General features: G+C 36.1%; 1 protein-coding gene and 1 pseudogene across 1 annotated transcript; both read right to left on the bottom strand.

The window, feature by feature from the left end:
* Window positions 1-7,763: 7,763 nt before the first annotated feature.
* Window positions 7,764-8,673, bottom strand: LOC117715779 (taste receptor type 2 member 125-like; annotated as a pseudogene).
* A 15,483-nt stretch (window positions 8,674-24,156) lies between these two features.
* LOC117715662 (taste receptor type 2 member 125-like) lies at window positions 24,157-25,092 on the bottom strand. Its single transcript, XM_034512569.1, has one exon. The coding sequence runs from the start codon at window positions 25,090-25,092 to the stop codon at window positions 24,157-24,159; it is 936 nt and encodes a 311-aa protein (XP_034368460.1).
* Between the last annotated feature and the right edge of the window lie 298 nt (window positions 25,093-25,390).

Genomic DNA, 25,390 nt, shown 5'->3' on the forward strand with positions numbered 1-25,390 from the left:
GTCCCACATTCACACAGTCACTGAGGCAGACCAGTGGCTGCCTCAGGAAAGTTTAGGCCCAGGAGACACGTGGAGTCCAGTTTTCCAAAGCCTTTATTGTTCATGGTGTGGTGAATGGGTGTAGATGATTCGCGCTCCCCCCCCCCAAAAAAAAAAAAGCCAGGGGAGACTGGCTTTTATAGGGAGGAGGAAAAGGAGAGGGAATAACTTAATTAGCTATGCCCCCCAGCCTTTAGATAACTCATTAATATTTTAATATCTGGAGGTGAAGACCTGTCAATCATGCCCTCTACATGACTGAAGGGTGCAGGTTGAATGGAGATTACACCTCGTGTCAGGAGCCTGTGTTCTAGGGGCATGGCCGAACCCACAACCCAAGAACCAGGATACCCTTCCAAGGCCCAACATCCCACTCTCTTTTCTTTCATAAAAGAAGGGGAAACTCTGTGTCACCTGTAGTCTGCAAGGTGTAGGTTAATGAGAGATGTGGACTATGTGGAGTAGTTTGGAATCTGTCAGGTTCTTTTCCTAGGATTTGTAGGGTCCTATCTCTGCCATTTTTAATCATATTGTCAAGTGCATCCACTTCATTTAGAATTTTGGGTGCACCACCCATCGGGGTATGGAGCCATTTTAGCACCCCCTGTGGTTGGTAAAGGGCTGAGGGCAATTACATAAAAGATTGTTTGGTTTTTTTTTTCCATCCCTCTCCACCTCCAGGACTGTGAACACTTTGCATTCTCAGTGCCTCCCATTAACAACTCCGGCCAAGCCTCCCAATATGAATGGACTGTTCTTCCCCAGGGAATGGCTAACAGTTCTACCATTTGCCAGGAGGCTGTAGCCACTGCATTTAGACAAAAGACTCAATGTCTATCATTACATGGATGACATTCTTTTATGGGGGGACGCTTCTACCTCCCCCTCCCAACTTAAGGACCAGCTGATACCTTCCCTATCTGCCCTAGGATTCCAAATAGCTCCTCACAAAACCCAACTTATTCTTCCCATTACATTTTTAGGGACAGAGATCTCCCTTACTTCAATACGTACCCTCAAGCCCATCCTTTCCTTCCCTCAAAAATTAACTCTTACCTCCCTACAGAGCTTTTTGGGCAACCTCAATTGGCTTTGACCATGGCTTCACCTTCCCACAAGCACCCTTCAACTCCTCTTTAGCCTCCTGAAAAGAGATAAAAGTCCCTCCTCCCCAAAGACACTGTCCCCAGAAGCAGTCCAAGTCCTAAAATCTGTCAATCACACCCTCTGCCTGCATCCTACGTGACTAAAAGGCGCAGGTTGAATTGAGGTCAGGAGCCTGGGTTCTGGGGGCATGGCCAAACCCACAACCCAAGAACCAGGTTACCCTTCCACGGCCCGACAATTTTGGAGATTTCATGGTAGGATATATAAAGAAACACAAATGCCTTCAGTTTGGTGTCCCTAATACTTACCAATGAATTAAAATTTCATTGTTTCATTATTTCTGTCACTGCCTTGCATCACTCACAACCAACACAATGCTGCTTTGGCTGTTCACTTCAAACTTAGGACAGATCCATGACTTAGAGGATGAACTATTTTAGTATTCTGGTTCATTTAGATGCCTAAGAGATCTTCCACCAGGCAAACTGCAGACACAATGTACATAGCATTGGAAAGAGGAAAACAGCAATTTCTAGACCTTTCTTTGAGCCTTGGTGCTGTGACTGATCATGGCATCTTGCTGTGTCTCCTAGCTCTTCATCACAGGTCAGGGTCATAATTTGTATTTTGACTATTCTATAAATGTATGTTTGTTAACAGTTTCAAGTCAATGCCTTAAACTTCTCCAAATCAGCTCCGGAGATAGCCAAAACAGTCGCTACATGTACACCAGTACACTGAAGACAATCCAAAATAACAGAAGCAAATTCACCCATTACTTGGGTGAAAATGGTGGCTACCAGAAAGTATAAGTATAGAGGCAGAAATATATAGATATATGTGATTTCTTAATCTAACTTCATTTAATTAAGATTGGGTCTCTAGATGTACATTGAGATATCTGCAGCATTTTACTGGCTGTGATCAAAACACACTTAGCTGTATGGGAAAAAAAAAAACAACCTCAGGTTTTCCATGTTTCTACATGTTAGCTAGTACATCTTAATGTTTAATTTATTTAGCATGTTAGAATGTCCATAGCAATAGATGAAGTTGAGATTACTGGAAATGAAGTGAATGTCTCAATGTAATAAAAAATTAATTTTATTAGAAATTAAAGTTCCCAGGGACTAAACCACCAACCAAAGAGTACATATGGGGGGACATTTAGCTCCATCTGGGTATGTAGCATAAGATTGCCTTATCTGGCAATGGAAGGGGAGACCCTTTGTCCTGTGGAGACTGATGACTCCTAGGGCAATGTGAGGGTGCTGTGGCACGAGTAGGTGGGCAGGTAGGAGAGTACCCTCATAGAGGCAGAGGCAGGGGTAAACGGATAGGGGTTTTGTGGAGTGGATACTAGGAAGGAGGATAATATTTGAAATGTAAATGAATAAAATAACCAGTAAATATGAAAAAAGAAATGTAAATAAATAAAATAATCAATAAAAAAGAAAAAAAGAAATATTGGCTACAAATAGAAAAGTTTGGAAGAACTTCTCTGAGCAGTTTTCCTCCAAAAACATTCGAGTTATTTTTTTAAACTCCAAGTAAGCTAATGAATCATTCACACAATTCTCTGCTGAAAACTAGCCTTGCACAGTTTTTTTCTTCAAAAACCATAGATACAGATGCATACTCCAGATACCATCTAAACCACCTACAAATTTTCCTTTTTGCTAACACTCTAAGCAGTTAGGCAACATGAATTAATTTTATTAAACTTTTTACAACAGCTACTGGGGACTTACTAAAATGTAAATTCTTTTCTATGCAGCCATTCAGCCTTATTGATCAAAATTTATCTCCTGACCTGAATCTGTACATTTAATTACTCACCATTAAGCAAAAATATCTAGGGATTTTAAAGATACCCTAAAATCCATTCTGATTTCCATTGGAATGTTTTTGGGAATTAGGATTCTGACACAATATATACCTTTAGAAGTGAGTATTTTCTGGTGAAGAACAAGATACGTGTCAACATGCTCTCTTTTACTTTGATACTCCTCAATATAATTTAATGCGTCTCTCAGTAACATATTATGGTTGATGCTTTTGCTGAGGCCCTTCTAATTTTTGTTGATTTTGTGAAAACACTTAGTATTATATATCATGTTCCAAATAGCCTTTGCTGGAGATATCAGAATTTTTAATTTATAGAGTCTATTTAATAAACTCACATAGTACTTATTTTTGGATTGCACTGGGCAATCCCAAGAAAATTACTGCAAGACAAATGAATCTTTCTCCTATTTTTATTCCGATTTAAATATTCATGTGTTTTCCCATCATATTGTCTAATGCTGTGATATGAAGATGTTTTTTTCAATTTTGTCATCGAACTATACAGGTTCATACCCACTAAGCAAAATGTTCTTGTATGTATCTAGCATGCACATATTTTATTGAGTTGTTATGCCTGCACAGAGTATGTCCAGTGTCCAATCAGGAAATATCTCCCACAACAGAAGATTTAACTATTTTTTGTGGCTCATTTTGGTAATATATATTGTATTTAAGAGAGAGTTGTTCTAAGTCAGAAACATACAGTACATTCATGCATGAATGCCTGCATGCATGCATTTGTATGTGTGTGTGTGTGTGTGTGCATGTGCTTGAGTGTATGCTTGAATGTGATTGTGTGTAGGTTCATTATTTACTCTTTAGAGAGTTTTAGGGCTTATCATATTTGATATTGTATTTGCAACTTTTTGTTTTACTTCTCTCCCTGTAGCTCTTCCCATGGTCCTCCTTCATCACAAATTCATGACACCACTTTATTGTCTTGTTACATGTCTGTAGTTTTCACACACAGAGAGTAGCTTGTAAGGGAGCAGGATGTGAGGATGTAAGTGGTTGACTTCTGATTTATAAGGTGATAAAAGGGGAAATTAAAATAGGTGTATTAAACAAGGACAAGAATGGGAAGACAGGAAAGAATAGTAATAATGAATTGAATAACTAACTTAAAGTATTTTGAAAAGTTATATGAAAACTAGCTACTAGAGATAGAAATGGGAAGACAGGGTAAAATAGGTATAATGAGTTCAATAACTAACTTAAAGCCATTTTAGAAAGCCATATTAAAATATACTACTGCAGAAACTTCTATAATACATAATACATAAATGAAATTTAAGTTGAGTTACCATATAATGACCCAACTAGTCATCATATTTGTCATATAAAATTAAAACTGTGGTGCAGGGATGAGTTATAAATATTTTTGAGTTATTGGCCAAATAGTTCCCATATATCTCCCAAACACTGAAAACTATTGCCAGTGCTCCAGGTTACCCTGTAAAATTTGACAGTAAAGCTGTATTGCAAAAGCCATGACATGCTTATAGCATTGAAGATGGAAATATCTAGTTGGTACTTGTGGAAAAAAAAAAGCCTCGCGCAGGGCGAGTCCGGCAGTGGGGTTCCACGGTGGTCCAATAGCGGGGTTCAGGGTAGGCTTCCCACACCGCCTGCAGAGGAGAGTCTCACATTCATGCAGCCGCCACCACAGACTGGTGGCTGCATCAGGGAGGTTCCAGGGTTCCAAAGGCTGGGAATCTGGCTGCTGCAGGTCCAGGCGACATGTGGAGTCCAGTTTTCCAAAGCTTTTATTGTTCATGGTGTGGTGAATGGGTGTAGATAGTGCACACTCCCCCCAAAAAGTCAGGGGGCCTGGCTTTTTATAGGGAGGGGGAAAGGGACAAGAATAACTTAATTAGCTATGCCTCCTGGCCTTTAGATAACTCATTAATATTTTAATCTCTGGAGGTGGAGACTTGAAAATCATGCCCTCTACCTGCATCCTACATGATTGATGGTGCAGGTTAAATGCTCAAGGCCCGACAGGTACTCAGGTGGAAGCTTCAAGCCCACAGGAAATTGTTCATAGTGCTAGAACAGTGATTGTCAACCTTCTGCTGGCTTGACCTTTTAATACAAATTCTTCATGGTGACCTCCAGCCATAAGACTATTTCATTGCTACTTCATAACTATAATTGTGCTACTGTTATGAGTCATAATGTAAATATCTAATAATGCAATCCCCAAAGGGGACACAACCCACAGGTTGAAAACTTCTGTCTAGAAGTTAAATTACCATCAGTCTTAACCAGTACTGAACTCTGAGAGATACAATAATAACCTGTCTACAGAAGATGCCTACCAGTTCAATAGTTACATGAATTAATTATAGAATAACCAAATGCTGTTTTATTTAATTTGATAGACACTACATGAAATGAAACCCATACCTGATATTATAAATGAGACTGAGAACCTAAAGCTAGGTAAGTCATATGCACAGAAAGAACATATAATTCTGATAAATGACTTTAGCAATAAAATAACTACTAATAGCATACAACTTCATATATGTGTGTGTGTGTGTGTGTGTGTGTGTGTGTGTGTGTGTGTGTGTATTGCCTTCATCAGAGAAGGTTCTTGCAGTAGATGGCAGTTTACACAGAGACCTATAACTAAACAGTAAGAAAAGAGTGGATGACTTTGGATTCTGTAGTCCTAATGGGATTCCAGTGCTATGCCCTTCTCTTCAAAATGGAAGTGTCTATGTAGAAGAGGAGCTGGACTGATCCTAAGAGCAGGAGGTGGTGAACAACCCAAGAAAACAACATTTTCCAGACATAACAGAGCTGATGCACATATAAATCCACAGAGATTGCAACAGTATGCACAAGACCAGTACAAGTTTAAACAAGATGAAATCTCTCAGTATGGAGAAAGGAAAATGGACTGAAAGCCCCTCCACTAAGCAAAAGGCTATCTTCAATTGATAAGTTTTGGAAAAGAATAATCATTTTTCTTCAAAAGACTGATAATATATATGTGCAACTATAAACATATGTTAGTACTTTTATTCAATAAACTTGAGGTCTGAGATTGTCTTATAAATATAGCAATACACAGTTGATAACTGTAACAGATTCTATGAGAAAAACTGGATGCAGTTGATTCACTATGAGATAATTTTAAAGTACTTATGTCATAGGTTAAGTATGTATTTTACCTGCCAGTGATGAACAAAGGAACATTCCATTTGGATTCATGTTTAGCACTCTGGACTCTAAAATTATGTATTCTTCTAGGATACCAGTGATTAGAACAAATACATGGCTTTTCACTCTTTGAAGGCATTCCATTTTGAGACTAATACCAGGATAAAAACTTGTAATGGTTAAAAGCTAAAGAAATTAATAATTATAAATAATTAATTCAGATTTTTTTAGCCAGAAAGAGTAACCTTGACATAGAAAATTCAAGTACATGGCTGCTAGTTAAAAAAGAAATGCAATTCCTACATCTCTATATATGTATTATTAGGTTCTAAAGTTTTGCTCCATCAGAAGAACCTCAATTTTTCTATATGAAGATTGATATTTTACTTCTGTTCACTAAAAGATGTAAATATACACGAGTTCCTAAAAGATAAATAACATCATGTGTCTATTGAGTCCCTATTAAACAATTTTTCTTTTATGATGACTGTTTTCTGTTTAAATGGTGATTTATTTACAAATGTAAATTATATATTCCCAATGTTATATATGACTTATTCTTCATTGTGAAACTAACAACCATAATGTAATTGTGTAAAGTTTCATCATGACTCTAAGAAAAATTCAAAAATCATTTGATTTGTAAATCTATAAATAATATTTTATGAGGAATTAAGCAAGTTATTTAGATTTGAAATTGTTTGATGTGTATAAAATTATCAATTTTATTTTTACTGTCTCATTGGTATACATATTTACTTTTACCTTTTATTATTATTTATCAACATTTATAAATGTGTCATACATATGTATTTGGGTGTGCTTCTCTGTATATGTTCAGAGGTAGACACTAAATGTTTACTTCTATGAAAGAAACCATATGTTCTTGATTTAAAATTGTTCTCTTATTTAAAACTGGAGTTTGACATTTCAGCTAGACTGGTCAGCAATGATATGCTTGTGCTGGATCCCCATACTGCCTAGCTTTTAATTGGTTGGTGGGGCACTTATCTCTGGTCTTTATGATTTCACAGTAAACAACCAAAGAAACAACCAAACAAAACCCCCAAAATATTACATACTGAGCCATCTTTCCAAACAATATAATATAAATTATATTTTTATAAATACAGGCAGCATACAGCAGCTTATATGAGGCCGCCAACACATATATAGAAGAGATCTACCTGTTCTGGCCACAGTGAGAGAAGTAGCACCTAACTCTCAAGAGACTGGAGGCCCCAGGGAGTGGGGAGGCCTTGTATGGTGGGGGAGTGGGGACATCCTCTTGGAGATGGGGGGTAGGTATGGGATGGAGAATGGTGGGGGGCCAGACCAGAAGGGGAATAAAGTCCGGACTGTAAAAAAGATTAAAGAATAAAATAAATAAAATTATATATATATGAATCTTAAATAATGCTGCTGAAATTATATTATCTAAAATGTTCTTACATGTTGGTGTTTCATATTCCCATTCTTCTCAATGCTGTTTTTTAAACAGCACTTATTTCATACAGATGCTACACAAAACACAAATATGTTTGCAGTATATGCATTGAATGTGAAGAACAATTTTTATGATATAATTTTCATTGAAATTATGCAAAAGTATCCATGCTAGTATACCATGAACCCTGGAATTCATATCCTTGGATCTTGCACTTTAACAATGACCGTGCTGAAAAAGAAATCTGCCTCAATTTACTGTTTACCAGAATCAAGATGCATGAATCGAGTGATGGTAATGCAAACATACCAACAAGGAAAAAGAAAATAAAATATGTCTTTTCTCGAAACTCAAAGCTCCAAACATGTGCAAAGAGAGATAAGATAAAAATGACATACAGCAGGAGGAAGACAACTACAGTTTTCAAGGCATAGATGTGGGTTGTGGTGCTGGCATTTCGAGAGTTTTGGGCAATGTACTTCATCATCTTCAGATATTTCCACAGAGAGAAAATGAGCAGCAAAGACATTATCAATGTGAAGGATACAAATGTGAACATAGTATTTGTTAACACAAGAAACCTGGAAACCTGTAAAAAAAATTCTTTAATTTGAAACTGTAAGATACATTGGCTTTAAATTCATCAGTCCAGATACTGATGTGTATGTTTTTCACTGAAATATCTGTAAACAAGAGGACCAGTGATGCCAGCATTGCCACCAAAACTACCTTTTAAATCTCCACCTTAGGTAATAGAAAAGAGAGTTAGAAAAATTTGCTATCTTGAGAAAATAAAAGATGCTGAGGATGGTGGCCAGCCATATATTAAAATGGTTAGAAATTATCCATATAAGATTAGTCAGATTTATTGGTTGCACAACTCCATCAAAGTGTGGCTCCATTGAAAATGTTGATTTCATTAGGTACAATGACCACAGCAGAGTTATTCTGGAAATGTCCAGCACTATGCTTGCCACAGTCATGAATCCATTCCCAACATTTCCAATTATGAACTTCACATTAACTATTGTTTCAGTCATCACTAGTATAGCAGCACCCATTGTCTGTAAGATGTTTTGGCTGTAAAAGTCACTGATGAAAAGGAGTTAATGCAATCACTTTAAATGTTAGCTCTATATGATGTACTAAAAAACAAATAACATACTTTCTTGTTATAGCTTTCATATGCAGTAACAGACAAATAGGCTCAGTTGTCTTCATAAAATCACTGCACTTTGTAAGTCTGCTTGGATTCCATCCAGATTCTTTGTTCCATAGCAACAAAGAGACTTTTTTTAACTATATGAAAATGGAAATGCTGAAGGTTCTGATGCTTTCATGCAAATTTATTTGCATTTGTTTGCATTATCTACATGGATTTGCCTTATTTTCATACTTTAATCTGATAACTTGAGTTCTGGGAAAGCAATTTTCAAAGAACTATAAGCCAAGCCATACAGGGGTAAACCACAATTTAAACCAGCATGAGATTTTTCTCATATAATGATATTTCAGCAGGTCAAATGATAACTCTAGAGAGACATATGCTCAAGTCCTAATGATGGTCTATGTAACAACTTGAGGTATATCATTAGTCCTTGAATATTTATTAATGGGAATAACTTCATCAATTATATTGGCACACACACACACATCGTACATTTATCTCTATTTAAATCATTTTTCATTTCAGTATCACAGGTTTTACCATTTACTCAACATTTATTATCATGTAACTCATTCTTAGTATTAAGGCATACATGGTGTATAAAAGTTATTCCAAGTGAACAGAGAAGTAATAAATATAATGATTAAAAAATCCTGAGTAAAATTTTTTGCATATGAAAATAATAAAAATTTCTTTGATATTTCTTTTCTGTCTCCTCTTAACCCAACTTGGCAAATTTCCCATAAACATCAAGGACTGAGATTTTTGTTGACCTGCATTTATCTCTTACCAACACTGGCTTTATAGTCAACTAACAGCTAATACCACAATCTCTTAAGACAGAAAATAAACAGCAAGATGCCACTGTTCTGCAACAGCAGAAGCAAAAACAAGGAAATAATGAAACAATGCAGAAACAACTCCCAATTGAAATAGAAAAGAGCATTATCAACTGCAAGTAGTGTTAGAGAAAGATCTAAGTAGTATCATGTGTAGAATTAACACATTGTGATCCTTGAAGGAATCTGTTAAGTAAGGAAGGTCAACATGATATATATCTTGAAAATTTCATATGCATAATTGTAGTATCATCTCAGAGACTGGAAAGTCTTTGGCTTTTCTTTTATCTTGTAAGAAAAGGGGAATAAAAAAGAGACAAAGAAAAATATAAATAACTATGGATGTGTGCTAGTACAAAAGTATCAAAGAGACAAACTTGTGACTCCAGAGAGCCCTGAGGACTATTTCTGTACTCATTCCTGTACCTTACACTGAATTGAAGATACTTTACATTCCATCTAAATAACAGCTCTTTGGGAAACATGAGAATGGAATCTGGACTTCATTGCAAAGCAAGGTGGCAACTCAATTCTTCAGAAGATAATTGGGTCTTTATTAAATTCCTTGTAATTTTTAATAAACACATATTTAGTCTTGAGAGGAAAAGAAGGTGGGAAAACTATGGTCAGGATATTATATAAGATAAAATTTTATTTTCAATTTTAAAAGGAAGAATAACCAAAGGAAAAAAAACTATAAGACTTTAATGTTATTATTATTTTAATATACCTCTAATATCATCTGATAATTCAAATTTGAATCTGGATTTTGTTAAATTTGTTACTATTAAGACATAATAAATGAACAGATAATAAAATTATATGAAGAAAGAAAAAAGTACTGAATTTATTTTAATTTTGTCATTCAAATTTTACATTCTGATAATATTGAATTGAGGTAATTAAAATATTTTAGATATCTCTCTACTTCAATCATTACATGTGTAATAACAATCCAAAACTCACACATTTTAGTGCCTACATGGGGCAGTATAATATATGGTTACCATCATTTATTCAATGTGAATTCATAAGGCCTAACTTAATGAGAGTATGTAAAGAAAAACAAGCCCTCAAATTTTTTCAGTTCTTAAACATTTTTGTGATAGTCATAGTTGATGAGAATTGGTTGTGTCCTGTTCCGCATTATTCTTGGTAAAAGTTTTGTGTGTACCTTACTCTATAAGTAACTCAATTGTACAATTCATCATTGTACTCTACTTCTGGGGCAAATGCTGAAGGAGAAGGACTGGAACATTTTGTGTAAGCAAACAACCACTTCTCTTTAGAGCATATATCATTAGAGGAAAAATAAATACATTAATATAACATTACCACTTTGAATTTATCAAATGGAAGCAGAAACATGTGGATGAATGGATATGTCAGAATTAAATCATGGGATATGGGCTTGTGAGATTATTAAACATACCATATTAAGAACTGATGCAACTTCCACAAATTAAATAAAAGGAAAAGGAAAATCAAAGCTCTCAGTTGTTTCATAGCACCAGGCAATACAGAAAGGACAAATGGTTTACAATAATGAACTGAATTCACTAATAGGGACATCTGACATATGGCTCATAAAGAAAAGTTGACAACAGACCTTCAAGTTAGAGTAGGACACTTCCTTTTTCAAAGAAACATACTGTATATGTGAGGAATAGATAAAGGCTCCTTATAATTATAAGACCTAAAAAACCTATGACAGTTTTGTGCTCATAAACCTGGGTACTATTACAGATCGTGGGAACACTTGAATCACATAGGGAGTGGATAGTGTTGACATTAGCCTATGCTAGCCCTCCTTGATGGGATTGTAGCAGGCTCAAACATGGCAACCATGACACCAACAGTTTTTGCCTTACCCATCTCCCCCATTTTCTCTACACTGACAAACTGTTAGATTATGTTTCTAAAGCTAGCCATGAAGGTCTACTCTCTTATTTGGCTACTTCCTTCTCCCTAGACTACACTACCAAGGTCTAGGCATCAAAGTATGTAAGTCCAGAAATTAATACGCTCAACTAAAATTAAACATGTCATCTTCATATGCAGTTTCCCCTTTTACTTTTATAAACCACTATTTTCCTGTAGGCCATGTTTGTGTCCTCTACCTAGAGGCAGCACTTTGTCTCTCTGAGCTAAATACCCCTTTCTCTTCATGCTCATTTCTTTCATTCTTCCTCCTTGCTTTCTAACTCATATCATTGTCTCTTCTTCACTGCCCTTTGTCTCTTTGGTGCAGATAAATCTACCTTGTGCTGAAAACTTCATCTTGTAGTCTTGTACCGATACCAAACATTTTACTTTTATCCCATGAACATCCTCTGTTTCCTTAGACAATTCCTTGTGCAATCTAGAGTTTCCCTCTATTTGAAATAGATTAGTAGTATTTTATAAGCACCAGAGTTTCCTTTTTAAATGATAATCCAAGCCCTCGTGTATTAAAGTTTATAGCATTACAGATAATGATTTGATCATAAAGGCTCTGGTCTAATAAATGGATCAGTCTTTTGATAGATTCATAATTGAGTAGATAACTAGAAAGTGGAAAAAAACCAGTGAAAGTGGGTCTTGAATGATTGATTGATTGATTGATTGATTGATTGATAGGAGATAGGAGCATGTATGCTTATGTATTGTCCCCAATTCCTATCTGTCTAGTTCTTTATTGCTAAAAAGAAAGGGTGCCTTCTGCCACCTTGGTATTCTGCCTCATCTTGGGACCAAAGTAATGAAACCAGATAACCATAAATTGAAGACTTGGAATCCCTGAACTAAAAGAAGTCTCCAAGTTGTCTATGTCTTAGTTGCCATCATTGTTGAATAGGGACTAGAAGAACATAAGTGTGAGAGATAGAGGACAATGACAAATAACAATCTATACCCAGCACTGCAAGTATACATGTGAACCCACTGCATATTAAAAGCTGTGAAAGTTCAAGCCAGACAAAATTCTAGCACTGAGAGGTCAGATGGACACACAATGCTACTTACAGCCCTGGAGTAATGGGAATTGCTGATGTCTTAGGAAGAGAGAAAGAGTTTCCTCTAAGAATATAACCCCTGATAATTTGATCACAACCCAGTGGAAGACCACACATCCAAGAACGTCTCTGTTGCACAAATGGGTTTTTATAGGTTTATGAGGGGGACAAAAAGGACACAAATGTTTGTGGGAAGGAAGAGGCATTATATCTGGGAAGAACTAAATTATGGGGTGAGAATATGATTAGAACAGCTTAAAGGAGACCCAAAACACTTAAAATTAATAAAATGATAAAAAATAAAAATAAATGAAAATACATCATCCAAAAAGCATACCCACATTCTTTTTGTATTTTGCTAATATAGTATAGTAATAGTAATACTTTCCTTTGATATTTATATTCTCTTAATAATTTTCATGTAGTTGTTATAGAGCTTATTTATAATAATACTTTCTTAGAATTGGAAGAACCAATCTTTTACTCTGGCAATGTCAATATGTACATATATTTGCAGATAAACAAAAAAAATGAGACATCAGATACCATGCATCTGGAATTCTCGGCAAGTGTGAGCTGTCTGAAGTGAGTGTTCAGGGACTTTGTCTTGCCTTACTGTATACTGTTTTGTTCTGTTTGGCTGTTGTCTCTTACAGGCCTGCTCTTTTCAGAAGAGGAAACAGGAAGAGTAGATCTATGGTAAAGGAGAAATGGGATGGGAGAGCTAGCAAGAGTGGAGGGAGTAGACTCTGTGGTTGGGGTGTATTTTATCAAAGAAAAATTTATTTTCAACAAAAATAAGGCAAAGCCCAATAATGAATGCCAGAAGAATAGAGAGAAATATGAAATATTATTCTGGCAAACCAAATCCAAAACACATCAAAACCATCATTTACCCTGATCAAGTTGGGTTCATCCCAGGGATGCAAGGTTGGTTCAATATACAAAAATCAATTAATTATATAAACAAACTCAAAGAAAAAAATCACATGCTCATCTGCTTAGATGCAGAAACATTTGACAAAGTACAACAGCCCTTCATGCTAAAATTATTGGAGAGATCAGGAATTCAAGGCCAATACCTAAACATAATAAAAGTAATTTACTGCAAGCCAACATCAAATATCAAAATAAATGGAGACATACTTGAAACAATCCCACTAAAATCAGGGACATGTCAAGGATGTCCACTCTCCCCATATCTATTTAATATAGTACTCAAGGTACTAACTAGAACCATAAGACAACAAAAAGAGATCAATGGGATACAAATTGGTAAAGAAGAAATAATGGTATCACTACTTGCAGATGATATGATAGTATACATAAGTGACCCCCAAATTTCTACCAGAGAACTTTTCAAGCTCATAAACAACTTCAGCAAAGTAGCCAGATATAAAATTAATTCAAATATATCTATAGCCTTCTTTTATACAAATAATAAACAGGCTGAGAAAGAAATTAGGGAAACAACTCCCTTCAAAATAGCCACAAATAATATAAAATATCTTTGGGGGTATGTCTAAACAAACAAGTAAAAAACCTCTATGACAATAATTTCAAGCCTCTCAAGAAAGACATCAAAGATACCAGAAAATGGAGACATCTCCCATGCTCATGGATTGTCAGAACTAATATTATCTTAAGAAAGAAATCGAAGATCTCAGAAAATGGAGATGTTTCCCATGCACATGGATTTCCAGAATCAATATAGTAAAAATGGTCATCAAACCACAGGAAATCTACAGATTCAATGCAATTGCTATCAAAATCCCAACACAATTCTTCAAAGACATGGAAAGAGCAATTCTGAAATTCATCTGGAAAGGCAAAAAACCCCAGAATTCCTAACAGTAAAAGAACTTCTGTGAGAATCACCTTCCCTGACCTCAAGCTTCACTATATAGCAATAGTGATAAAAACTGCATGTTGTTGTTACATGTTGGGGACCGCACTAGTCCCACATTGGGGTGGCCAAAAAATGTCTCGGCCTGAGCAAAATGTTGAGGCCTGGGCCGACCCACGTTTGGGCGGACACTGTATCCCGGCCCAAGCTGCTGCTCCGGTCTGCAGGTCGGGTTTCAGCAAGAGCGAGAGCGAGAGCGAGGCCAGATTTTACCTAATGTCTGAGATTCGTCTCTGATGATCCCTCTATAGTCTCTCTGATCTCCATCTATATATTCTCTGATCTCTGGTTCTGTCTTCTATAGTCTGACTAATGTCTTCTATCGTCTCAATCCTGATCTGTTCTGTCTCTGCCTTTTATATGTCTCACTTCTAAGCCACGCCTCTAAGTTACACCTTTAATCATGCCCTTAGGTCTTGTCTCTAACTCTGATCTCTATACTTCTAAGTATACTATTAAGTCACACACCTTTAATCTCACACACCTTTAATCTCAAGGTATCTAAACCAAGATTATCCGAGTGTTCTCAGCTGTTGTAGGCTATTGTAATTTAAATCTCATGTCAGGGTATATGGCTCAAGATGGCTGCAAAGCTGATAGCCGCTTTCTGCTAAAAGTCGGCCCCCAACAGTTACACAGACAGACATCTTGATCAATGGAATAGAACTGAAGGCCCAGAAATAAAACCACACACTTAAAGATACCTGATATTTGACAAAGCAGCCAAAAATGTACAATGGAATAAAAGAAAGCATCTTCAATAAATGGTGCTGGTCTAACTGGCTGTCAATATGTGGAAAAACAAAAATAGATCTGTATTTGTCACCTTTCACAAAGCTCAAGTCCAAGTGAACCAAGGACCTCAACATAAAACAGAAACTCTGAATCTAATAGAAGAGAAAGTTGGAAAGAGCCTTGTAGCTCATTGGCACAGGGAGAAATTTCTTAAACAGAACTTTAATGACTCGCACTCTAAGATCAAGAATTGATAAGTGGGACCTCATGAAACTATAAAGTTTCTGTAAGGCAAAGGACATAGTCAATAGGACAAATCAGCAGCCTACAGATTGGAAAAAAATCTTCACTAACCCTACATTCGATAGAGAGCTAATATCCAAAATATATAAAAACTCGAGCTAACCACCAAAACACCAAACAACCCAATCAAAATATGGGGTATAGAACTAAACCCAGAATTCACAATGAGGAATCTCGAATAGCTTAGAGGCACCTAAAGAAATGGACAGAGTCCTTAGTGATCAGAGAAATGCAAATCAAAACAACTCTGAGATTCCATCTTACACAATATTAAAATGAACTTATTAATTCTACCTTTAGCTAGACAAAACCTGAGTTAGAAAAATTTTGCTACTTTGAGAAAATAAAAGATGTCAAAGCTAGTATCCAGCCAGATACTAAATTGGTTAGTAATTATCTGGATGAAATTAGTCACTGTGACCAGTTTTAAGAAATTCACTAAATACAGATGCACAAAGATATCAATATAATCATATATACTTTCCACAGCACATCAATTCAGGATTTGGCCATACATAGCAGTGAGGATTTGATCAACTGCAGAGATCTTTCTTCTCCTGATCCAGTCAATGCAATTCAAGACTATAAATATATTTCTAGTATTCCCAGTTATAAATCACACAATTAAAATGATTATAAATATGATGTGTATGGCAATACTAATTGACTGTAAGTGTAAACTGATGTCTAGCATCACCAAAGCATATTTGTTATTGTATGCATTTATACTGCTATGTCTATATGGCTTCTAAAATTTGGTAAGATGCTCACTTTTCAAAATCTCCTAATCCAGTAACAACAACAACAACAACAAAATAGACTTCAAGTCTCTCCAGCATGAAGAAGCTGTCATCTAAATGCATTGCTGTTCTGACAGTCCAGCTGTACTACATCAATGGACCTGTGCTATAGAAGCTGCAGGTGTAAGTGAAGATGAAGAAAATATTCAAATCTCATAGGTTAACATACATATAAAGGTGGGTTTATTTGCATTGTTCTCACAGTTTTACCTTTACTACATATTTTATACTGTCAACTTGAAATTTTGACAAAATTTTCTTGCAACCTAAAAAAAGCTAAAAAAAAAAAAAAAAAAGAAAAAGAAAAAATCCTGATTTGGTGTACACTGCCACTTAATTCCTAAGAATGTTATACATAGTTTAAATTAGAAATGAAGAAATATTATTTGTGCTTATGTTGTTCAAACCATCTTTTATAAACTATCAAACATCTAATAATTTCATGGGGTCAATAGTCTTTAAATATTCGATAATGAGAATAATATTTCATTTTCATTTACAGTGGCACATATGTGTACCTGCACACATGCACAAACACATAAAATTATTTGGTTATTTGAATCTAAACATCTGTAGTTTTACAGTTCAGTAGTATAAGGCTTCTATTTATTCAACATTAACCATACATTTAGCACATTATTAGTATTGTGATATTTAGCATATTATTTTTCAAATTCTTCCAAAGCTAGGTATAATAGTGCACGATTATAATCCCAATGACTCAGAGGTAAAGTTGGGTGAATCAAAAGCCCAAGGTCATCCTTGTCTAATTAGGTAGACATCATCATGGATTATATGAGACCATATCTGAAAAATCAAATAAAATCAAACATAAAATAAATAGAAAAAAGAAAGAGAGAACTTCCATATTAACAATATAGTATTACTGATATACGATGTTCGTATTTTATTCATTTCCCCCTACCTCCCACTAGAATCTGCTCTATAACCAACAAAGTATATATGAAGTTCTATAAGAGATAAAGTGTTCTCTTCTCAAGATAGAGGACACATATCATATTTCCATTTCTGAAAAAATAAGTGAGCAAACATGATGTAATTCACAACCAACTACCCACACAAGAAGGCTGAATGTACCTTAATTCTCAGTGATAGAGAGAAAAACATATGGGTATGTAGTATTGACATATCTCAGACCATAAGAGTAAGAACAAGGAAATGATGTGAATCTGAATTTCTTGAAATTCCTCATATCTGGAAGGTAAAATAAGGAAGTTTGAAAAATAAATTATTTCGCATGATGGGGAGCTTCCAGTGAGTTATCTCCTTTTTAAAATTAGCTTTGATCTTTCTTTTTACAGTCAGTCCAGTCGTTATCCCCCTTTTCTGCTCTCTGACAGTTCCTCATCCCATTCCTCTTCCCCCATCTCCGGGAGGACATCCCTAGGCCCCACCCCTTTCAAACTTCTCCCTCACCTCTCCATTCCCTGGGGCCTCAAGTCTCTCAAAGGTTAAGTGCAGCTTCTCTCAGACCAGGCAGTCCTCTGCTGCATATGTGTAGAGGGCATTCGACCAGCTAGTATATACTGCATAGTTGGTTGCTCAACGATATTGTAAGTCTAATAGATCTTGGGGATCTAGGTTTGTTGAGACTTTCTATGGGGTTGCCCTCCTCCTCAACTTCTCTCTGCCTTTCCCTAATTCAACCACAGGGTTCCAACTTCAATCCATTGGTTGGGTATAAGTATCTGCTACTGTCTCAATCAGCTACTTGTTGGGACTTACTGAGGACAACCATGCTAGGCTTCTGTCTGTAAGAACACAATAGCATCAGGAACAGTATCAGGCCTTAGAGCCTCCACTTGATATGGAACCCAAGTTGGGCTGGTCAGTGGACCACCTTTCCCTCAGTCTTTTCTCCATTTTTGTCCCTGCAGGTTTTTTGTTTGTTTGTTTTGTTTTGTTTTATTTTTTATTTTTTGGCAGGAACAATTCTGGGTCAGAGTTTTTGACTGTGGGATGGCAACTCCATCCCTCCACTTGATACCCTGTTCTTCTAGGGAAAGTGGATTGTACAAGTTCCCTCTCCCCACTGTTAGACATTTCATCTAAGAATCCTCCCTTTGAGTCCAACGATTTTCTCACCTCCCAGGTCTCTGGTACATTCTACAGGGTTCCTCCTGCCTCCTACCTTCTGAGGTTACTTGTTTCCATTCATTCTGCTGGCCTTCAGGGTTTCACTCCTGTTTCTCCCACCTCAGTACCTGATCATGTTTCCTTTTTCCCCTCCCTGCCTCTCCCACACAGATCCTTCCTTCCCACTGCTCTCTTCTGTCTTCTCCCACCCAAGTGGGATTGAAGCAACCTCACTTGAGCTCTTCTGCTTGTTAACCTTTTTGAAATATTAGAGGGAACTTTTTGAAACAGAAGCATAGAAATATGTGGTATCATTCCAGATAAGCGTTCTATGTCTGAGCTACTTATGAGTAACAAAAAGGACTGGAAAAGGTAAAATAGGAGAGGATAAAAAATATAATTCACCATGGATATGTACTGAGAGAACACCTTAAATATAATTCCTGAAGTTGGCCTCTAACATGAACATTCAAAGATCTAAATTTAGATCTTTTACACTAGGACAATATAGAGAAACAGAACGTTTGAGACCAAATCAGTACCCCAGACAAAGGACCATCAAATATATCATAAGAATAGTCAATGTGTACTCATGTGGTATACTATTCTCTATATAAACATGCCAGAGGGATAGAGATGTCTTCAAATAAATGTAGATTTTTTAAGTGACACTATTATTTGATAATCAAACAAGATCAAGCAGGAATGACTGAAGATCTTTTAATTACCTGCATCTCAATGGGTTTATAATTGTTATGTACTCCTGAATACATAATTGAAACACATAGATTCATTGTTACTAAAAATTTATATTGCTCCCTTACTTGTACAGATAAAGTTGCTATTCATGTATGAAAACATGAAGACTCTGAACCTGTCCTTTCTCTGTAGTTAATGAATAAAAGATATAGCAAATAAAAAAATGCTTGCAACTGTGTAGTACAGCCCTCTCCACAAGAAAAATATACTTGCTCTAAATGGTAATATAACAGTAACACACTTGTTTTTAGCGTGTGAAATAGCTTATGTCACAACCCTCAAAAGCTAGCCACTATTGGTGTACATGATAATAAATGAGTCATTCAAGAAATAGACAATATTGAGACTAATATCTGGATTATCTCTCATTTCTTGAATTAACTAGAACATAAAATTAGTACATGATATTTCTTACAGGAAGTTTCATTCAGACAACAGAAATTTCAGGATCTTCAGATTCTGTCATCTATACTGGTGGGCTGGTGTGAAGATGATTTTATGCATGCAAATTGCTGGAGTGGGTAAAGGTAAAACAGAGAAATGAAACCCTGTGATTTTATTTGCTTCCTTCCTTCACTGTCGACTTAAGAAGTTCATAGGTAAATAATAAATTTGTGTTTGATATGCCAACTGTGGTATGTGGTCTCTAATGGTACCAAGTGTATAAATAGTTTTTCAGGAACTTTGAGTTAGCCTTGTTCATGTCTAACCATTTAAAATGTCACCCCCTTCTGTTAGGCCTTTGCAAGTAACCAATGATTTTTTTTTAACCTCACAGATCTCAAATTCCACTGACAAACTATGCAAATATCACTGCTCTTCTGAACTTACATTTCAGGAACAGATAAGAACTTTGGTATCATACAGGATAAACTATTCATCCTTTCTGTTTTGTTGTATTTTTTCCCCACATTACAGATCACCATGCTTCTTCAATTTATAATCTTATCTAAACACTGCTCCTGTGAGGATTTGGGTCCAAGATTCCCATCTCTACTTTTTAAGCTGCCATGTGGATAAATTATTTCTAGTAAACTTTATAGTTTCAATGACTGTGTCACAGAGGATAAATTAATCTGTTTTGGTAATGTTAACTTTCTGTATCTCTTACTTTAGCCATGAGAAGTAGAGGCCAAACCACTATGGAATTCATGCCAGGCAAACCTTCTTTCCTCACTTCAGGTGAACATTGGATGTCAGAAAACAATGTTAACTAACAGCAGAGAAAAAGCTATTAACAGGAGCCTTCTAAGTACTGAACCCAATGAAAAGGCACAAGACTCTCTCATAAAACTTGCCAATGTAAGTGGCATGGGGTAGGCAGCACTAAGAAGATATTTGCACGTGCCCTCTCTTACTTTCTTAAACAAATGCATCCCTTTAATCCATGGCACAGACCTCAGACTAGAAATCTTACCCCGAGATAAGACATTCATGAACTTGAAAATCTTTATTTGATCACATGATAACATCGCATGTTCAATTTACACAGAAAATGTACTGGGAAGATATTGCCTCAAATATCACTTTAGAAAAGAAACATGTCACTGAATTACATAAAGTCAGTTTTCACTTTTGTGTAGGAAATACATGATTAGAAAACATCATTATGAGAATCTGTCATCACAGTAGAAAAATGTATTTGCACATATTAAAATTTATTGTACTTCTCTCCTAAATAATAAGTTATAATGAACTATGAGAGTCCAAATTTTTAGGTTCAAATTCCATTTTAGAAAACCTGACCTAAGTTTAAACTAACAGGTCCATACCTAGCTTCAGTTTCCAAGATACCCGCTCCCAACAAAACCCGAGCCTAACTCCAATTTCCAGGCTGCCCCCAACAAGACCCGCATCTCCGGGCTATATTCCCCCAATAAATCGAGTGTCTAGCACCAGTCTCTAGGCTATTCCCCCAACAAATCTGCACCTTTAGGTTACAAGCTCATCCCTGCCTAACAACCACTAATCAGGAGGACAGTAGAAATTAAGTTTATGGTTTGGTTGACACCACTAGCCAATTTTGCTAAAGATCACACTTGCACCCCAATGAGATGCTTGCCAGGCTAGAAACATTCACCTCACCCCTTTCTTGCCACTTTCTATAAAACCTTGTCCTGGGGGAGCATTTGGTGCTTGTCTCCCCTGGACCATCCTGTGGGTTGGAGGTGAGTTGAGCTGAGCTCCAGCTTGTAAATAAAGACTCTGGTGTGATGACACCACATTCAGCTTTTTAGTGGTCTTTTGGAGTTCATGAACATTTCAGCACAACATAATAGCTTTCAATACTTTCATCTTCTTTTTCCATTTTTGTTCCTGATGTGGCTGTAGCAAGGTTACAGCTTGGTAAATAGTTGAACTGTGAAATGGTGATGTTTTGCTCTCAAACATGCTTCTATTCTGAAATCCTTATGACCTCAATAGAAAACCAGATCAGGATATTTATGCTGCCTAAAGATTTAGTAATGAGTTTTATTCTCATCATTTCCAGTCTTCTTTTATTTTTTTACATTTTAAAATTAATCATTCCATTCATTTACATCTTAAATGATATCCCAGTTCCCGGTTACCATCCACAAGTCCCCCATCCACAACCTCCCTCTCCTCTCTCCTGTTTACCTCTATGAGGGTGCTCTCCTTCCCCACCCCTCCAGCATCTCCCTGCTGGGGCATCAAACTTCTATGGGACTAAGGGTCTCCCCTCCCATTGATGTCAGAAAAGTCCATCCTCTGTTACCTATGTCTCTGGAGCCATGGATTCCACCCTGTATACTCCTTGGTTGGTGGTCTAGTCCCTGGGAGCACTAGGTGGACTGACCAGCTAATGGTATTCTTCCTATGGAGTTGCAGTTCCTCTCAGCTCGTCAAGTACTTCTGCCAGCTCCCCCACCAGGGTCCCTTAGCTCAGTCTGATGGTTGACTCCAATCATCCACATCTGTATTGGTTAGTTGCTAGCTGAACCTCCTAAGAAGCAGTTAACCTGTCAGCAAGTGCCTCTTGGCAAGGTCAACAGTGTCGGGTATGGTGTCTGCAGACAGGATGGATCCTCAGGGAAGGCAGTTTCAGATGGCCCATCCTTCAGTCTACTACATTTATTTTTATTCCTGTTCTTCCTCTGGACAGAAATATTTCTGGGTTCAAATCATTGAGATGGGTGTGTGGCCCCATCCCACAATGGAGGGTCATGCCTATTTACTGGAGGTGACCTGTACAGGTTCTATCTCCCCTTCTCTGCTAAAATCATCCCAGTTGGGTCCTGGGAGTCTCTTGTTTCCATGGCATCTGGGACCCTCTAGTGTGAATTCCCAGTTCCTCATCCCCCCACTACATGTTTTTATTCGATTTCCTGACCCTCTGTACTTCTATTTTTTCCCCTCCAGTACTTGATACTGCTCCCCTTATTTCCTCCCCCTCCTTTCTTCCTCCCACATCTCCTTCTTCACCTCCTGTAATCATCTTGTTTCCCCTTCAATGAAGGACTGAAGCCCATTCCAGGATTAATGTAGTTGATCTATCCATCTGTTCACTCATTCATTTATGAAAATATTTCACATCCTGAGTGTCGTACTCAAAGAACTAGCAGTCACCAGTAAAAAGAAGTAGGACAACAGCATCTTAGACAGCATTGCTGAAGGAAATACATAATAACTATAGAAAAATTAGATATGGAGATTTCAAATGTTAATGTTTAGAAAATGATTTTTTCATAATGCCAAGATCAACCAGTCACTTAGAAATCAGTTACTACACAAGGTTATATATAGATGACAGCCTTCTCTCAGGACAACTCACCATCCAACATTTTTTGCAACAAAATTTTCTCATGCAAGTAGTTCTGTCATAAGTTTATTTTTATTCACTTAATTTGATACACATATTTTATTTCAATTTTGCCTATCATTTAAATAAGCTTCAGTTTAATTTTGAAACTTATTAAATAATTATAAGTTTTATAGTGAATTAGGCATTTCAAACTTGTTAAAAATATAATCTGATTAATGGTCATGTTTTATAGCAATAATTTTTATAAAGGTCTGTATTTAATTCACTTAACATTAACTGCCTTGAGTTCCATCACCTGACTCAGGTTGTAAAATCAATCAGAAAGTAATTGTATACTACAACGACTCATGCAATTATTTTATTAACTTTATGTGATTGAATTTTCTTCATATAACAATCACGATGCTGACTGTAGTAAAATACTGGTGGTGTTTAATGGAATAAAGAAAAGCAAAACAATAATATCTTAGTGTGATGTTCAATAAGCAAACTCATTTTCATGGATTCTTTTTCTAGTAGTAAAATTAAACTGGAATGTGATTTGTGACAGACAACTATCAAGAAATATGTACTATACTTCCATTTATGAATTACATATTCTGAATAGCTTTCTCTATGGTCCAAGTGTTCTATATCACAAACTAATAACACCACTCACAGCATAATTGAATTAAAACACAATCAAGGTTCTGAGATAATTTTACTAACATTTTAGTCTAATGTCTCTATGTAATTCTTAATTTCTAATTCAAACAATGTTTATTTTCTACATTTATTTTTATAAGTATAAATTTGCAAAATATTATTTTTACTATATCTTGCTTGCATATATATTGACTTATAATTTGTATTTTATAAAATAACCACTTCAAAAATCTTAATTAAGAGTCTTAATGCTACTAAATTATATCAGGTAACTTAAGGTAATCTCACATTTAGGTATGTCAAAATCATATGTTCCTTTGTAAAATGATACTAATATATATTTGTGAATATCCAGATAAATTTCTAAGATATTTAGATAACATTGATCCTAAACACAACTAATAAACAAAGCAACATAGGATAGATAAACTTGAGAGTATACTTTGGTAATGAACAAGAATTTTCTTAACTAAGTTATTTTCTTCTTCACTACTAAAGAATATTGACAAAGTATATCAGGGAACCAATGTCTGTACATCTTTGGACCTGCACAGAAGCCACCACAGCACCAAAAGAGATGCTTGCCTCAGCTTACGGTTTCTCAGAATCAGGATGCATGAATGGACTGAAGGGAAAGTAATTATAATAGTGACATAAAACCAATTGTTTCTCTCTTGAGGCACAGAGGTCCAAAGTTGTAAGGCAAGAGAAAAAAAGAAAACTGTGTAGAACAGGAGAAAGGCCACCACCATGTTCAAGGCCTTTAAATGTGCTGTGGTGCTGAGGTCTTTGAAGTCGTTAGCATGGTACTGCATGATCTTCAGGTGTCTCCACAGGGAGAAGATGAGAAGCAGAAAAGCCAACAGGGACACAGTGAAGGGGATGAATGTGAACATTGTGTTAATTAAAAGAGAAAGTCTGAAAAATCGAGCGTAATTCTTTGATCTGAAACCAAAAGACAGGTTTCTTTTAGATTCATCATTCCAGATATCAATATATATGTTCATCACTAAGATATTCAAAAGCAGGAAGACCAGAGAGAGCAGCAATGTCACTGAAACCACTTTTTTAAATCTCCACCTTAAGTAGAGAAAAATATAGCTTGAAAAATTGGCTATCTTGAGAAAATAAAAGATGCTGAGACATGTAGCAAGCCAAATGCTGAAATGATTTGCAACAATCCAGGTGTTATTGCTTATTCTTACCATTTTCACAGTCGTTTTTAAATCTGGATGCAGTGTAGATATTAGTGCAATTAAGAATGTAGAACATAACATATCTATCCTGGAGATTGCCAAAGCAGTAATGATCTGATCCACTAAAGAGATTTTTCTTCTCTTCACCCAGTCTATGATGTTCACCAGGGCTATCAATCCATTTGCAAGATTCCCAATTATGAATTGCACAATGATAGTAACTGCACATATGATATCTATGGCAATACCCATCATCCATAAGAGAATGTCTCGATGTCTGTAATCACTGAAGAATTGGTTACTGTGTTCAATTTGAATACTTTTTCTGGACATTCATAACATTCTTCTAAAACTCCCAATATAATGACAAACAAGAAAACATCAAGATTTATCAATGTAGGTGAATGTAGCCGTATTTATGCAAGTATTATTTTTTGACATAATGCCACAGAGTTACATCCAGATTCTGTGTGTCCTATAGTAGCCTGGAATCTACTGCCACTGATGATGAAGGAAAGGCTGGAACTTCAGTGCTGAAATGTAAATAAAGGCA

The sequence above is a fragment of the Arvicanthis niloticus genome, chromosome 9 (assembly GCF_011762505.2).
Source record: "Arvicanthis niloticus isolate mArvNil1 chromosome 9, mArvNil1.pat.X, whole genome shotgun sequence".
Lineage (NCBI taxonomy): Eukaryota > Metazoa > Chordata > Mammalia > Rodentia > Muridae > Arvicanthis > Arvicanthis niloticus.